General features: G+C 46.0%; 2 protein-coding genes across 2 annotated transcripts in view; both read left to right on the top strand.

Annotated features, from left to right (window-relative positions):
- Window positions 1-15,241, top strand: part of SERTAD4 (SERTA domain containing 4) — a 371,017-nt gene that overhangs the window by 233,519 nt on the left and 122,257 nt on the right. The window lies entirely within an intron of this gene.
- Window positions 1-15,241, top strand: part of SYT14 (synaptotagmin 14) — a 169,142-nt gene that overhangs the window by 135,263 nt on the left and 18,638 nt on the right. Inside the window, exon 7 of the mRNA XM_069768562.1 lies at window positions 14,556-14,745. Within this exon, the coding sequence (XP_069624663.1) occupies window positions 14,556-14,745 (190 nt within the window). The remainder of the gene's footprint in view (window positions 1-14,555; window positions 14,746-15,241) is intronic.

The raw sequence follows: 15,241 nt of genomic DNA, 5'->3' as shown, positions 1-15,241 counted from the left end.
AGTCCATGCAGTGTGATAACCAATCCATGCAGTGTGGCCAAGGTCCATGTAGTGTGGTCATAGTCCATGCAGTGCAGACATAGTCCATGCAGTGCGGTCATAGTCCATGCGGTGCGGCCATAGTCCATGCAGTGTGATAACCAATCCATGCAGTGTGGTCAAGGTCCATGTAGTGTGGTCATAGTCCATGCAGTGCAGATATAGTCCATGCAGTGCACTCATAGTCCATGTGGTGCGGTCATAGTCCATGCAGTGTGATAACCAATCCACGCAGTGTGGCCAAGGTCCATGTAGTGTGGTCATAGTCCATGCAGTGCGGTCATAGTCCATGAAGTGCGGTCATAGTCCATGCAGTGCGGTCATAGTCCATGCAGTGTGATCATAGTCCATGCAGTGCGGTCATAGTCCATGCAGTGCAGTCATAGTCCATGCAGTGCGGTCATAGTCCATGAAGTGTGGTCATAGTCCATGTATTGTGATCATAGTCCATGCAGTGCACTCATAGTCCATGTGGTGCGGTCATAGTCCATGCAGTGTGATAACCAATCCATGCAGTGTGGCCAAGGTCCATGTAGTGTGGTCATAGTCCATGCAGTGCAGACATAGCCCATGCAGTGCGGTCATAGTCCATGCAGTGCGGTCATAGTCCATGCGGTGCGGTCATAGTCCATGCAGTGTGATAACCAATCCATGCAGTGTGGTCAAGGTCCATGCAGTGCAGACATAGTCCATGCAGTGCAGTCATAGTCCATGCAGTGCGGTCAAAGTCCATGCGGTGCGGTCGGTCATAGTCCATGTGGTGCAGTCATAGTTCATGCAATGTGGTCAAGGTCCATGTAGTATGGTCAAGCTCCATTCAGTGTGGTCACCAATCCATGCAGTGTGGTCATGGTCCATGCAGTGTGGTCATAGTCCATGCAGTGTGGTCATGGTCCATGCATTGTGATCACCGATCCATGCACTGTGGTCAAGATCCATGCAGTGTGGTCAAGGTCCATGCAGTGTGGTCATGGTCCATGTAGTGTGATATCCAATTCATGCAATGTAGTCATGGTCCATGTAGTGCGGTCACCAATCTATGCAGTGTGGTCAGGGTCCATGTAGTGTGGTCACCAATCCATGCAGTGTGGTCAAGTTCCATGCAGTGTGGTCATAGTCCATGCAGTATGGTCACTGATCTATACATTGTGATCACTGATCCACACAGTGTGACCACCATTTCATGTAGTGTAGTCACAGCTCCATGCAGTGCAGTCATGGTCCATGCAGTGTGGTCACAGCTGCATGCAGTGCAGTCATGGTCCATGCAGTGTGGTCACTGATCCACGCAATGCGGCCACCATTTCATGCAGCGTGGTCACCGATCCATGCACTGTGGTCACCCATCCACGCAGTGCAGTCACCATTTCATGCAGTGTGGTCACCGATCCATGTACTGTGGTCACCCATCCACGCAGTGCGGTCACCATTTCATGCAGTGTGGTCACTGATCCATGCACTGTGGTCACCCATCCACGCAGTGTGGTCACCATTTCATGCAGCGTGGTCACTGATCCATGCACTGTGGTCACTCATCCACGCAGTGTGGTCACCATTTCATGCAGCGTGGTCACTGATCCATGCACTGTGGTCACCCATCCACGCAGTGCGGTCACCATTTCATGCAGTGTGGTCACTGATCCATGCACTGTGGTCACCCATCCACGCAGTGCAGTCACCATTTCATGCAGCATGGTCACCGATCCATGCACTGTGGTCACCCATCCACGCAGTGTGGTCACCATTTCATGCAGCGTGGTCACTGATCCATGCACTGTGGTCACCGATCCATGTACTGTGGTCACCCATCCATGCAGTGCGGTCAGCATTTCATGCAGTGTGGTCACCGATCCATGTACTGTGGTCACCTATCCACGCAGTGTGGTCACCATTTCATGCAGCGTGGTCACTGATCAATGCACTGTGGTCACCCATCCACGCAGTGCGGTCACCATTTCATGCAGTGTGGTCACTGATCCATGCACTGTGGTCACCCATCCACGCAGTGCAGTCACCATTTCATGCAGCATGGTCACCGATCCATGCACTGTGGTCACCCATCCACGCAGTGTGGTCACCATTTCATGCAGTGTGGTCACTGATCCATGCACTGTGGTCACTCATCCACGCAGTGTGGTCACCATTTCATGCAGCGTGGTCACTGATCCATGCACTGTGGTCACCCATCCACGCAGTGCGGTCACCATTTCATGCAGTGTGGTCACTGATCCATGCACTGTGGTCACCCATCCACGCAGTGCAGTCACCATTTCATGCAGCATGGTCACCGATCCATGCACTGTGGTCACCCATCCACGCAGTGTGGTCACCATTTCATGCAGCGTGGTCACTGATCTATGCACTGTGGTCACCGATCCATGTACTGTGGTCACCCATCCATGCAGTGCGGTCAGCATTTCATGCAGTGTGGTCACCGATCCATGTACTGTGGTCACCTATCCACGCAGTGTGGTCACCATTTCATGCAGCGTGGTCACTGATCAATGCACTGTGGTCACCCATCCACGCAGTGTGGTCACCATTTCATGCAGCGTGGTCACTGATCTATGCACTGTGGTCACCGATCCATGTACTGTGGTCACCCATCCATGCAGTGCGGTCAGCATTTCATGCAGTGTGGTCACCGATCCATGTACTGTGGTCACCTATCCACGCAGTGTGGTCACCATTTCATGCAGCGTGGTCACTGATCAATGCACTGTGGTCACCCATCCACGCAGTGTGGTCACCATTTCATGCAGCGTGGTCACTGATCCATGCACTGTGGTCTCCAATCCACGCACTGTGGTCACCCATCCATGCAGTGTGGTCACCATTTCATGCAGTGTGGTCACCGATCCATGTACTGTGGTCACCCATCCATGCAGTGTGGTCACCCATCCACGCAGTGCGGTCACCATTTCATGTACTGTGGTCACCGATCCATGTACTGTGGTCACCCATCCATGCAGTGTGGTCACCCATCCATGTACTGTGGTCACTGATCCATGCACTGTGGTCACCCATCCATGCAGTGTGGTCACCCATCCACGCAGTGCGGTCACCATTTCATGTACTGTGGTCACCGATCCATGTACTGTGGTCACCCATCCATGCAGTGTGGTCACCCATCCATGTACTGTGGTCACTGATCCATGCACTGTGGTCACCCATCCATGCAGTGTGGTCACCCATTCACGCAGTGCGGTCACCATTTCATGCAGTGTGGTCACCGATCCATGTACTGTGGTCACCCATCCATGCAGTGTGGTCACCGATCCATGTACTGTGGTCACCCATCCATGCAGTGCGGTCACCGTTCCATGTACTGTGGTCACCGATCCATGCACTGTGGTCACCCATCCATGCACTGTGGTCACCCATCCATGCACTGTGGTCACCCATCCATGCACTGTGGTCACCCATCCATGCACTGTGGTCACCCATCCATGCAGTGTGGTCACCGTTCCATGTACTGTGGTCACCGATCCATGCACTGTGGTCACCCATCCACGCAGTGCGGTCACCATTTCATGCAGCGTGGTCACCGATCCATGCACTGTGGTCACCCATCCATGCAGTGTGGTCACCCATCCACGCAGTGTGGTCACCCATCCATGTACTGTGGTCACCGATCCATGTACTGTGGTCACCCATCCACGCAGTGTGGTCACCCATCCATGCACTGTGGTCACCCATCCATGCAGTGTGGTCACCCATCCACGCAGTGTGGTGTATCCAGGATCGAACTGACACTGAGAGTACTGTACATTACTGTAGTTACGTGGAATCCCCGACATGATTCGATGAGCTGTAGTTTGGTTAATGCATAATAAATAAACCATCCACATAATCAAAAAGCATTTATAGGGGGATCAACGCAAACTCTCAAGTATAAAAAAAAAAATCTCATTACAGCCCTCGGGTAAATAAATCCTATGTTTCCGAAGCCGCTAAGCTCATCCATTGTCAATAAAAGAAATCACATTTGCATTCCAAAATTATTTCTGGAGTAAAACCTGTGTGTGACTGATTAGGCAAAAGCAAATAACATCAGCGCTCATCATCATCCTCGGAAGGCTCTACAGCGTCACATTACAGGCTGCCATTGTGTGCGCCGCGCGGTAACACAGTACTAATGCTATTAGCGTACAACCTGCAATGCTAAGAGGAGATAAGATGATTATCCCCGTATACAGATCGCTCACAGTAGCGCCACAAGAGCAGCCTGTTACCACACTGCCAACATAGGGGCCGACATAACGAGATTCCAACAAGACGCTCCAACAAGTTGACCCTCTGTCACCTGTCAATAATAGGTCATTTTGTTTTTACCCACCAGAAAATTAAATATAGATTTTAGAAACAATTTTCACTATTTTTCTTGTGTACATTGTAGTAAATGACATCACCACGTCTCCCTTTTTATGCAACCTAAATTTTTGGTTGCTTTACCAGCTGCTCCTTGACATTGAGCATTGCTGCTGCTTATAAAAGTGTCACTGCAGCTTCAGAAAACTTTTGATGTATCAGAAGTTTTGATTGGCGGCTGCCTCTGAACTAAGACCCCAACCGATTTATGAAATGAAGGAGCGTAAACCTTCAGCCGAGTACTCCTCTCCTATGAGACTGAGGGTGGGCTTTAAGATTTCCTGTCGTCTTCTGTCTCGGAAGAGAGTGGCGCTAAGCACTTCCGCTCCTTTGATTTTTGCGATCAGCACTTGGATCCCATCCTTTTACAAAACTTTTTTCATGTCTCTATCATATATGGAAAGTTCCGTAAAAGCACGGTTACTAACGCCAAAACTATTCCCTAGCCATAGGATACGGGATAACTACCCAATCACTTGAGGTCTGACCTCTGGGACCCCCGCTGGTCTCGAGAACTCTACTCAGCTATTTCCATCAGTCCCATAGAGAATGAATGGAGCAGAGGTAAGCATGCAAGTAAAGGTGATTAATATACCTTACCCTACTGATTTAGGAGGGGAAAGCTGAAAGGGGACCACCCAGACAATACTGATCCCTAAGCCTTGCACTTAAAGATGTTTTCTGGTTTTGGAAAAAAAACACGAACCACTAATCTCACTCATTCACTTCAACACTGTCGACGTAATGTCAGCGTTGCAGCCAGTAACCGACACCGTAAACCCCAACCGAGACTTGTCACTAGACCCAGGGTGGGTGAGTAGCTTGAAGGCCAAATTCGGACATCCATGAAGTACAGATTGTGAAGTCCAGACTGGTTGCGGATCTCCTGAAACTGTTGAGTTTGGGTTCGGAGACCTCCGTCCCGGTCCGGACATTGAGTACGGACAGTGTTTTACAGATGTCGAATTCAACCTAACATGGGGTCAGTATTGGGACCTGTTCTCTTCAACATATTCATTAATGATCTGGTAGAAGGTTTACACAGTAAAATATCGATATTTGCAGATGATACAAAACTATGTAAAGCAGTTAATACAAGAGAAGATAGTATTCTGCTACAGATGGATCTGGATAAGGCCTCTTTCACACTTCAGTTATTTGGCATCAGTCTAAAACCGCCATTTTCCTCAAATAACGGATCCGTCATTTTTTTTTGACGGATCCGTTATTTTCCCATAGACTTGCATTAGTGACGGATTGTGACGGATGGTCGTCCGTTCCATCCGCCACGCGACGGATCCGTCGAAATTTGGCGGACGTTTTCTGAAAATAGACGGACATTGGAACGTTTTTTGTCACCGCTGAAATGGCGGATCGCGACGGATCCGTCGCGTCCGCCATTCCATAGAATGGCCGCCTATGGGCGACGGATCCGCCGCAACAGTTTTTTCGGCGGATCCGTCGCCCCAATCCGTTTTTTCAATTGCGCATGCTCCAAAAAGTAGATACTTCTCCCAGACAACCCCCAAGTAACGGATCCGTCAAAAAAACGGATCCGTTAGAACCGTTTTCGCAACAATTGTGACGGATCCGTCAATCCGTCACTATGTCGGTAGTGACTGACGCCAAAAGACTGAAGTGTGAAAGAGGCCTAAGTTGGAAACTTGGGCTGAAAGGTGGCAGATGAGGTTTAACAATGATAAATGTAAGGTTATACACATGGGAAGAGGGAATCAATATCACCATTACACACTGAACGGGAAACCACTGGGTAAATCTGACAGGGAGAAGGACTTGGGGATCCTAGTTAATGATAAACTTACCTGGAGCAGCCAGTGCCAGGCAGCAGCTGCCAAGGCAAACAGGATCATGGGGTGCATTAAAAGAGTTCTGGATACACATGATGAGAGCATTATACTGCCTCTGTACAAATCCCTAGTTAGACCGCACATGGAGTACTGTGTCCAGTTTTGGGCACCGGTGCTCAGGAAGGATATAATGGAACTAGAGAGAGTACAAAGGAGGGCAACAAAATTAATAAAGGGGATGGGAGAACTACAATACCCAGATAGATTAGCGAAATTAGGATTATTTAGTCTAGAAAAAAGGCGACTGAGGGGCGATCTAATAACCATGTATAAGTATATAAGGGGACAATACAAATATCTCGCTGAGGATCTGTTTATACCAAGGAAGGTGACGGGCACAAGGGGGCATTCTTTGCGTCTGGGGGAGAGAAGGTTTTTCCACCAACATAGAAGAGGATTCTTTACTGTTAGGGCAGTGAGAATCTGGAATTGCTTGCCTGAGGAGGTGGTGATGGCGAACTCAGTCGAGGGGTTCAAGAGAGGCCTGGATGTCTTCCTGGAGCAGAACAATATTGTATCATACAATTATTAGGTTCTGTAGAAGGACGTAGATCTGGGGATTTATTATGATGGAATATAGGCTGAACTGGATGGACAAATGTCTTTTTTCGGCCTTACTAACTATGTTACTATGTTACTATGGACTGTGTTAAAACGTTTCTGCAGCAGTTTACAATAAAACATATGGTATTTTAATAAGGACGGGCCACCTATCACCAAATAATGCCAAGTGAAGTCAGGGCATGATCTTGCTGACAGTTTCCTTTTCGTTCTGTTATGTTTTGTGTCCGATAAGATGATGAAGACATTGGATATTATCACTCTATTTGGTGTATTATGGGCTTTATATCTTTGACAACAATGCCTTTAACCCTGCTTATTTTCCATATTCATCTCCTCATCCCTTATGAATTTTGCATGAACTCTTCACCGGTCCTGCCACCGATTGTTTATACGCGAATATATTTTATTTATCTGATTATATCTTGTGTTGTATTTAAGTATTCAAGACTCACAGAGCAATTTTTTTTTTTTAATTTTTTTTGCATTGTCGTATTCCCGTCCTACATTCGAATCCATTTATTTTCTATAATTGATTTATGTATGAATAATGCAGTGTCAGATTATGGCGCGTACAAAACACCGGCTTTAGCAATCTGATTTGTATTTTAAGCAGCTGTTTTTGAAACACATAACAGTCGCCTCCGAATACAGAATTGGTTGTAATGGTGGCGTAATAATATCCTCTCTCTTAGAGCTAGAGGATTTTCAAGAAGGAAAAAAAAAATCCAGTTATTTCATCCAGACGGAATTGTTTTGTGATGATCTTTGAAATGTTTCTCCACCCGTTTATGTAGACTTATAGCACAGAGACTCACATCCGCGCCTGAAGGACCTAAAAACGGTCTTCAAGTGAGAACGTGTCCCCCGCTATGGGAATTTCTGCATCTCTTTATGGATGAAAGACGATTGATGTCTTTGAATTTTAGCATTGAGACATCCAATGATCAGTCAAACCTTCCTCTTGACGCAACCTTGACCATATTGAGGTTGCATCTTATTTGGATGTTTCTAAAAGGTTTGGTATCCATAAATGAAGCCGAATTTCAGGTTATCCCCCCTTTTCTGTTTTGGGTCTTAGTATTTTGCTGGAATTGGGACTTTGGTGCTTGATGCTTATCCAGCAAGTGATTCTTTGGGTAACGATGGTGGACACCAAGACAGCACCCAACAATTCGCACTGAAATCAGTGGGTGATCGAGTAATCCATGGTGCTCCAGAATGTGAGATGATCTTGGCAACCATGACTTTAAGGGTCCTGAACATGGTTCTCCTGAATGTTTGGTTCTTTAATAGATCTTATAAACTCTTTAGATGCCACATATTGTGCGGAGATATAAATATATATAAGATCATAAGTCAACGAGGATCATTATCAAAGCTTCTCAGTTGCGTCTGATCTTTTCCGGTGGTTGACTGGTATTATGCAAAATGGCGACCCATTCAGTAGATTCCTTCATTAAGGCTGTGTGGTTTGGGGCTTGCCACATAATCAGAGTGTATAGGCTGTGGTTGGATTTTACTAGCCACATAAAAAAAAGAAGACGCTATCTGAATATTTAATGGGAAGCGTTAAGGGAAGATAAAACAGGCATCCCGTGGACCGTCTTTTCTTATGAGCTGAGCTCTGCATGTCATCAAGCTTTGCCTTTTTCACAACTAAAGCCGGTCATACATATTGGATGGACAATGTATCGGCCGATTGTTGAGCTGGCAGCCATCTCGGCCGTCTTTCCTGCCGAATGCTCCTGTGTTCTCTATGAGAAAGCCACCAACAGACATCTCTGCCGGCGTTTTCTCAAGGAGAACAAAGCAATTTGCGGCCCGAAATTGGACATCACCCCCAATGATTAGTTGGTGGGTGCCCCCACATACATTACAGTATTGTCTGAATCCATCGATATCGGGGGTTTCGGCTAACATTAGTCTAATAAACCAGATAAAAGTAATGAGACGCAAAGTGATCAAGTAGTGTAGCTACGCAGGTGGTGTAAGTGGTAATTAATAAAGCTGAGATTACACATAAGACCATAGAAGTTCCCCACAACACACCCTTGAAGGTATTAACGATTACCCAATACGAACCTTGAGGATGCTCTACAGAGGGTTTTTTCTGCAGGACAGGAGAAGTTGACATTTTCGGTAAAACAGTAACTGTCTCCGATGTGCTAATGAATGTTTGTCTCCGAGGAACTGCCGGAATTATGATCTGGGCTGTCCACGGTTATCATCAGTATGGAGTCATTATAGCACGGCTCTGACTGACATCTCCTCTGTTCTACTGGTCTACTGTAATGTCAGGTGATAGACAGGCGCTGGTTGTTTAGAGTTTCCATTGTGTGACACATAATATGAGTAACAATTATCCATGCCGTATTGTTATAGGCTGTGTTCCAGCCAGTGAAGGACGACATTTCGGTAAAATTCAGAATATCCGAATTTATAAACTGGATTTAAAGGGAAACTGTCAGCTGGTTCAGGCATCCCGAACCCCGACTCATCTAGGAGAGGCCTGTCAATCTAAGACAGCGGTCCAGAGCCGGAGCCGGTCTCTGATTCATGCTGCCCGTGATTCAAGCATCAGGAATCAGTTCACAAGTTCATTTTAAAGATGTTCTCATTTAAAAAAAAACTCTTCCCCAGCTTAAAAAGCTTTGCTCACCCTCCTCAGGTCCGGTGCTGAGTTTCTGCCTCTGCTCTCGTTTTCAGACATCATGTAGCCAGTCAGTGAGTTCATAGCTCTGTGAACAGGAACAGACACAGGGAGCAGCAGTTGAGACCTAGGGAGGGTGAGTAGAGCACAGTTTATTTGTTGCCTTCTTTTCATCAAACTGCAGGCTGGGAATAGGGGTTATCCTGAAACAGGAAAACCCCTTTAATCAACCCTATTCGTTATAACATTCACATATGCCTAATACAACACATCTGGGATCCTATGTAACCCATGTATTCTCTCCAGTGCTGATGTCGGACTGCTCAGCTTGGCACAGTAGAACATAGCTGCGGTAAAAAATATCAATCTCTGGCATGTTGTTATAGGCTGTGTTCCAGCCAAGGAACAACCACGTTTCAGCATAATATATCATGATTTACAGGCAGGTTTAAAGAGGACTTGTCACCAGGTGAGAAGAGACCAGACTATGCTCTTATTTCCGCCGCTGCCCTGAATATTCTGCTTTTATCTTTATTGCAATCCGCCATACAGTTCCAGAGATAGTAGCCTTTTTATTATTTAGTGCTGATTTTTATGGTGTGTTTGTTTTTTCCAAGGGGGTGTGTCTCACAGGATTCTCTGGGGGAGTGTCTTTAGGCTTCCACGCCCCTTTGTTAAAAATCACAAAAATTAGCATTAACCAAAAGGCCCATATCTCCCCCGGATTTAAAAAAAAGGTAAAAGGGAATATTCAGTGACTATTTTTGACGTGATGACAGATCTTTTTTTTAAAAAGAAAATGGCTTGTGGTATAATTTGTAATCTACTAGCACCACGATCAGGGCCGGCGTCAGCACCCGGCGCACCCGGGCAAATGCCGGGGCCCTAGCGAGAGAGGGGGGCCCACTCACGCTGTCATAGATACAGCTGGGAGAGCAGAGCAGGAGAACATGCTCTCTCCGCCCACAAAGTAACTGCTGGCTGCGTTCTCTTAACCCCTATGTGCCAGCTCTGACACAAGCATCTTCTCACTCAGTCAGTGCAGCCAGGCAGGCACATAGGGGTTAAGAGAAGGCAGCCAGTGTGACATTGTTTGTGGGCGGAGAGAGCGGGTTCTCCTGTTCTGCTCTCCGCCCCTGGCTGGCTGCAGTGCTGAAGTTTATCAGGCATGTTGTGGAGGAGCTCCTACCAGTGCCTGAGTGAGTGCAAAGGTATCCAGCAGTGGTTGCAGTTGGACTTGTGGCTCAGTCTGCTGCTGTCTGTCTCTGCTGCCTAAAATGTGGGTGATGTCTGGAGGAGCAGCTGGTGGGGTGCAGCCTGCAGCCTGTAGCCGCCCAACTCACCCAGAACCCCAGAATACATGCATGCCCCACCCGAACCTGCACCAGTGGGGTAGGAAGAAGCTTAACCCCTTCCCATCTGTATGAAGGTTATTGCTGAACCTTAAAGATAACAATCCGACCCACATAAATGGGGTAACCAGATGCCAGGAGGAAGGGGAGCTGCTGCCATGGATAAAACTGAGCTGTGGGCTGTACGTTGGGGCCCTGTGGCCCCAGGCTGGTGACTGGAGGGACTCTGCCCCGTGCTTTCTGCTCCGGAGTCTCAGCTTCTCTCCTCCAGGTCACACTGTGCAGTCACAGCAACATTGGTTGTCTCTGTCCAGGTCCCAGCAGCTGCCACTGCTCCCACCAAGGACATGGCATCACTTAACCCTTCCCCTGCAGCCACCGGCAACAAATCCACATTATTTCTTGATTAAATCAGGTTCCAACCCAATAGAGGAGCAGACATTTCCTGCTGCCATTAGGGTCCGGGAGGGGGTGACATTGGCTGCCCTGCTACTCTGTAGTGGGGGGTGACAAGTGTAACATGGGGTAACGATGACAGAGAAATGCACAGGATAATAATGAGAGCGACAGAGGGCAGTGTATGGTATGGAGCAGTCAGGGGGTGGGCTGCAGGATCCCCCCATACTGTACATGACTGCTCGGGACAGGGAGGCGTTTAATGAGCTTCTAATGACAGGGCACTAATTGGGTCATTAGGGTTTGTGGAAAGGATTCAGCATCAGGTCCCTCATTAATGCCCGAGCCGCCTGAGGGGACGGTGACACCTCAGAGCTCCAGTGTCCATTCAGGTAATCTACTCTTGCTATTTGGTCGTACTTTTGGACCCTCCTTTGCTCTGACTCTAAGGGTGGCATACAGCTTCCTCTATACACCTGGTATACACGTGTCTTATTGACTTCAGTATTTGGTAGATATTTTGAGCATATGTATTGTACCGTATTTGTACATACCTGATTGCACCTGTCTCTGGCTATGGTGCCACATTTTTCTGGCTTACCTTGTCACATCCCTTTGTGTTTATTTTTGTTTTGTTACTTTTAACTTATTGAACAAAATTGAACAAAACTCAAAACAGAAAAGATTTTCTGATACAACAACGCCCTGCTCAAGACACTGCACAGCACCTCTCCTGTATATATACACTGCACAGCACCTCTCCTGTATATATACACTGCACAGCACCTCTCCCCCTGTATATATACACTGCACAGTACCGCTCCTCCTGTATATATACACTGCACAGCACCTTTCCTCCTGTATATATACACTGCACAGCACCTTTCCTCCTGTATATATACACTGCACAGCACCTTTCCTCCTGTATATATACACTGCACCTTTCCTCCTGTCCTATATATACACTGCACAGTACCACTCCTCCTGTCCTGTATATATACACTGCACAGTACCGCTCCTCCTGTCCTGTATATATACACTGCAGAATTTACAATAGCTGTCACTCATGTAAGAAGTGAAATCTGGCATTGTACTATACATTTCTCTGCCGTATCTGTGCATCATAAATCGGGGTATGTGTTAAAGGGGGGGGCCCACTGAGACTTTTGCGCCTGGGGTCCTCGATACCTGGAGCCGGCCCTGACCACGATGGTGCACAACACACCTGGGATCCTTTGTGGCTCACTTATCCTCTCCAATGCTGATGTTGGACTGCCAAGACTGATATAGGTGGTGATGGTTACTGTAAAAACTAAAAGATACCTAACATATGGTTTTAGGCTGTGTTCAGTCAAGTGATGATCTACACAAATAAATAATTACATTTCTGCATTTTTTCTGGATCTGGACTCGTCTGTTTTCACAGGGTTTTTTCCTTTATTTTCTTAATAAATAGGGGTCTTAGATTGAAACAACATATTATAACACAAAATATGCAAAAAAAATATATACATATCTATATCAATATGTCAATTGACTCTGAGCTGGTGGAGACTGTGTACTGTGATTTCCACCATATACCACACAGACATATGAGGGATTTCTGCTCTTCATTCTTTAGTTTGCCCACAGAGAGATGTAGCATCAAGAAGGAAATTATACAGCAGCTCTGGGCAGTGTAGCTGTGCATACAGCTCTGGGATGAGCTAAAAGACTTGTTAGAAAGCTCAGCATAATCTTTTTGGCTCTTTCAGTTTTCTCACTCTGATCCTCACCTCTCCTCCTCTCTACCCTCTCAATAGAGAATAAAAGGAAGTGAATCTTGTGAAACGTGAGCTCAGGAGGCAGGAGAGAGATGAAGAAGTGGTTCATGAGTGGAGAAAGAAACTAAATTTTCTCATAAGATAGATCAGGACATTTCTTATTTTCGTATGTACTATTGATTCATGCAAAGTCTGTGGAAATTACCGTTCCCTTTTAAAGGTGATGGCCCTGTTGTGGTATCTATTATATGACTGTATTGTTGGAATAATCTGTAGGGGGCACTACGATATAGAACCACAAGTGTCATCATCTGCACCTAGATCTAGGGTCAGAGCATTGTCTTAAAGGGAACGTGTCATATTGAAAATGGTATCTGATCTGCAGGCAGGATTTTGTAAAGCAGGAGGAGCTGATCATACTGATGTGGGAAAACTTTCAGTATAGCTTGTATTTTATTCATTGTAACCCCTGGTGTTTATATGTAAAGGTCCAGTGGTCGGTCCAGGTAATGATTGACAGCCTTCCCTTTATAATATGTAAGAGTCCAATGGGGGTTCCACTAATAATTGACAGCCTTCCCTTTATAATATATGAGTCCAGTGGACGGTCCCAGTAATGACTGACAGCCTTCCCTTTATAATATGTAAGAGTCCAATAGGGGGTCCCAGTAATGATTGACTGTCTTCCCTTTATAATATGTAACAGTCCAGCAGGCAGTCCCAGTAATGATTGACAGTCCTCTCTTTATAATATGTAAGAGTCCAGCGGGCGGTCCCAGTAATGATTGACAGTCTTCTCTTTATAATATGTAAGAGTCCAGCGGGCAGTCCCAGTAAGGACTGACAGCCTTCCCTTTATAATATGTAACAGTCCAGCGGGCAGTCCCAGTAAGGACTGACAGCCTTCCCTTTATAATATGTAACAGTCCAGCGGGCGGTCCCAGTTATGACTGACAGCCTTCCCTTTATAATATGTAACAGTCCAGCGGGCAGTCCCAGTAAGGACTGACAGCCTTCCCTTTATAATATGTAACAGTCCAGCGGGCGGTCCCAGTAATGATTGACAGCCTTCCCTTTATAATATGTAACAGTCCAGCGGGCAGTCCCAGTAATGACTGACAGCCTTTCCTTTATAATATGTAACAGTCCAGCGGGCAGTCCCAGTAATGACTGACAGCCTTTCCTTTATAATATGTAAGAGTCCAATAGGCGGTCCCAGTAATGACTGACAGTCTTCTCTTTACAACTGTGCATGTAGAGCTAGCTGTCAATCACTATGTAGGACCGCCTACTTGACTTTTATGCAGAATTCAGGCTCCTGAATGACTGCTAGCTATTATTGGGACTTCCAAAAGGCAGGAAGGTGCCACGTCTGAGACATAAGAAAATAATGTGCCAGTATTAATACCGCCCCTACGGTCTTTAATACTCACTGTCCTGGCACAGGGTGTGCGCTGTTATTTCCCACTTTCTCCCGCACTCCTGTGTCGCGTAGCATTATGTTTGTTCTGCACAAGGACCTGCAATATAAGATTTATCTGTTTGTTTCCAGGGCTGTGATTCCCAAATGAGTATGTCAGAAGTGTCATGCACGGAGAGCACGTCCTCCTGTCAATCACTGGTCCACGGAGCCGCTCCTGAAATCCTCATCGGCCTGCTTTATAATGCCACCACCGGCAGACTCTCCGCAGAAGTGATAAAAGGCAGCCACTTCAAAAACCTGTCAGCCAACAGACCGCCCAGTGAGTGTGATGCCTCTATGTTTTCTCCTTCATAATGAGTTTTACTGCTATGGGGGATCATGTTCAGCCACGCTAATTACCCGTAAAGGGCGAGGACACATTTTATATCTCCATCAAATAAAATCTCAGGTTACTATTTCAAAAGGTTTTAATCCCTGAATCCAAATTTTATTTTAAGCGAACATACGGATTAATTGTATTCGTGTGTGTGTGTGTGTGTGTGTGTGTGTGTGTATATATATATATGTCAGCGTGTATATGTCTGTATATACACCGTAATCATAATTAAAGGTAATTTTCAAGAAAATAATTTTGAAAAGCTAAATTAAATAATACAAAAATAATAATATATATATATATATTTCTTATTTTTTATTGTGTGTGTGTATATATTTGAGAAAAAATAGAATTAAAAAAGCTAAAAGAGATACCGTAATACAAATTAATAAATAATAAAGTAATATATATATATATATATATATATTCACATATTTTA

Source organism: Ranitomeya imitator, chromosome 5 (genome assembly GCF_032444005.1).
Source record: "Ranitomeya imitator isolate aRanImi1 chromosome 5, aRanImi1.pri, whole genome shotgun sequence".
Taxonomy (NCBI): Eukaryota; Metazoa; Chordata; class Amphibia; order Anura; family Dendrobatidae; genus Ranitomeya; species Ranitomeya imitator.
This window is presented reverse-complemented; position numbering and strand designations above follow the sequence as displayed.